The sequence below is a fragment of the Aethalodelphis obliquidens genome, unplaced genomic scaffold (genome assembly GCF_003676395.1).
Source record: "Aethalodelphis obliquidens isolate GAN/ISIS:26980383/991018 unplaced genomic scaffold, ASM367639v1 scaffold63, whole genome shotgun sequence".
Taxonomy (NCBI): Eukaryota; Metazoa; Chordata; class Mammalia; order Artiodactyla; family Delphinidae; genus Aethalodelphis; species Aethalodelphis obliquidens.
Window position 1 is genome coordinate 19308 of NW_020838007.1, and position 2700 is coordinate 22007.

The window sequence follows — 2700 nt, forward strand, 5'->3', positions numbered from 1 at the left end:
CCCCCCCCCGAAAGGGAAGAGAGCCTGAATGGGGGACAGACAGATGACCTGTATGAGGACACCAGACGAGAACCAGGGGAAGATCTCAGACAGACAAATGCCCAGGACAGACAGACACCCAGTGGAAAGAGGCGACCTCAGGGTGGACGCCAGGCAGCACCAGAGAGCAGAGGGTGGAATGTGGTTTATGGGACGTGGGAGCCTGAGGAAGAGATGGAGACTTGCCAGGGAGCCCCGAACTCTCAGGAGTCGGGCACTGAGGATCCCCCGACAGAAGGTGAGCGACCCCAGCCATGGCTGCCTGACCTCAGGGGAGCAAGGGCCCGCCTGGGATCCATGCACTGGACTTTGGGCACCTGTGCCGGCTTCTCCTGAGGTAAGGGGCTCCCGCGATGGACGCTGCCCCAGTGACCTCCCGTCTCTCCCTCACTTTGCAGGTCAGCCCAAGTCCTCGCCCTCAGTCACTCTGTTCGCGCCCTCCACTGAGGAGCTCAGCGCCAACAAGGCCACACTGGTGTGTCTCATCAATGACTTCTACCCGGGCAGCGTGACGGTGGCCTGGAAGTCAGGCAGCACCACCATCACCAAGGGCGTGGAGACCAGCCAGCCCTCGAAACAGAGCAACGGCAAGTACGCGGCCAGCAGCTACCTGGCCCTGACGGCCAGCGAGTGGAAATCTTATGAGAAGGGGGTCAGCTGCCAGGTCACGCACGATGGGAATACCGAGGAGAAGACAGTGTCGCCCTCCGAGTGCTCTTAGGTCCTGGTCCTCACATCCTCAGGGGACTGGAGCCACAGGACCCCTGGAGGGTCTACCCACCCACCCTGGTTCCCCCAGCCCTTCCTCCTGCACCCAATCAACTCTCAATAAAATGTCCTCATTGTCATTCAGAACTCGTGCTCTGCTCGTTTTTCTTTCTGCATTTGGTGTCCTGAACTCAACCATCCTCAAAGGGGAACAAAATCCTCTTATCCTTTAAGAAATCAAGATAGAGGATGGAGTCTTGGGACTCTTGTGAGGAATGGTTTCACTGTCACCCAGGACCCCCCCCCCCCCCCCAGAACATTCGAGAACAGGGAATTGGGTCGCTGCAGGAATGGAAGTCTGTCAACCCTCCCTACCCTCTTCCATGTTTCCTCCTCCGTGTGGACCACCTCCACATCTGATTGTCCCGGTCACAGTGGTTGGTTGCCAGGGCCCCCAGGACAATACCTCAGCTCACTTCCCTGGAATCCTCAGCAACACATTCTGGTTTACTTTCCCCCTCAAGTGTCCTTCTGTCCATTGATTAAGACCCACTGATTCCATGTTTCCTTTGGTTTAAAACTCACCCTGGCTATTCCGCATGACCTCATCCTAGAGTCACCCCCACTGCACCCCCTCCCAGCCCGCTCCTGCTCCCACCTCCCCAGGGACACTGCCTTCTGCCCCTCCCCCAGGCCCTCACTGTCACACTCACAGGAACCTCCATTCCCTGACCCTGGTCACTCATCCCACACTCCCCCGGGTATCCCTCCTCCCACTTGTGTCAGGTGGGTCCTGCCTCCATTCAAGGCCCCAGGGCCGAGGTCAGCCTTTCTCTCTCTGACCCTTAGAAGTCAGCCCAGCACTGACTCCACCACAACTGCCTCATGTCCAAGTGTCCATGGTGGTCAATGGGCCCCATGAGCTCGAGGTCCGGCATCATGTTCTAGGAAGGTGCCGTGGGTTCGTCTGTGAACTAGTACACTTCTTTAGGAGCTCAGAATGGGATCAGAGACCCTCCCAGATGACTGTCCTAGGTGCTAACATAGGATCTCATAGCTGCACCTTTCATTGCACACACACACACACAAGTTACTAGAAACATGGCCCTGTTGGACCTGCCTCTAGGGCACTGGAGCCTCCAGAATGCCCGTGGCCTCGCTCTGCAGAGAGCACAGCTCCATCCCCTCAGGGTGCTAAACAGGCTCCTCACCCTCCCACCATGACGCCCCCCTCAAGCTGCTCTCCAGAAAGGGAGTTCCCTGGGATGTGATGTGACACCCAGACATCCCTCCTGCCCCTCCCAAACTGGGGATGGATGGAGCCCCACTTCCCAGGGGTGAAGTTGCAGGATTGGAGAGGTTTCCCCTTCCCTCCCCAAGGCCAGACTAGCTCCCATGACAAAGAGGGTGGTCCTGGAGCCTCGGTACCGCTGCAGGTGGGCCTGGGTTAAGGGCTGGGTGGCTGACAGGTGGGTTTATGTTCGAGGCTGTGTCACTGTGTGCGTGTGGACCCAGCTGACCATCCTGAGTGAGTCTCCCCCTTTCCATCTTCTTGGGGTCAGGAGTGACAATTGGGTAGGTTTTTCTGTTTTCTCTGTCCTGTCTGGGGCTGGGGTCTGAATTGCTCTGGGGCCTGTAACCCTCACCCTTTAGTCTGTTCACTGTTCTTAGACCCCAGTTGGGGACAGGATGGGGTGGTCTCAGTGAGCCTCTTGCTCCCGGTACTGTGACCCTGAGGTCTCTCCCGGGGACCTTCTCCTCTTGACTCCTCATGTTTCCTTGAGGGATAGTTTCACTCTCACCCAGAAAAGCCCAGAGAATATTCCAGAGCAGGGCAGCAGGACCCAGGAGAGCCCACCTCTGCAACTTCCCTACACTTGCCGTTCTTGTGTGGACCTCGCCCACCGCCGGCCCTCAGGCCCTCTCCCCCACTCCCCTGCCCCCAGGATAATA

General features: G+C 58.0%; 1 gene segment (V, D, J or C); it reads left to right on the forward strand.

Annotated features, from left to right (window-relative positions):
* LOC113610572 (Ig lambda chain C region-like) overlaps positions 1 to 829 on the forward strand; it is a 16903-nt gene extending 16074 nt beyond the window's left edge. The window contains 1 exon segment of the C gene segment in view: positions 438 to 829. Coding sequence covers positions 438 to 760 — 323 coding nt within the window.
* The last annotated feature ends 1871 nt before the right edge of the window (positions 830 to 2700 follow it).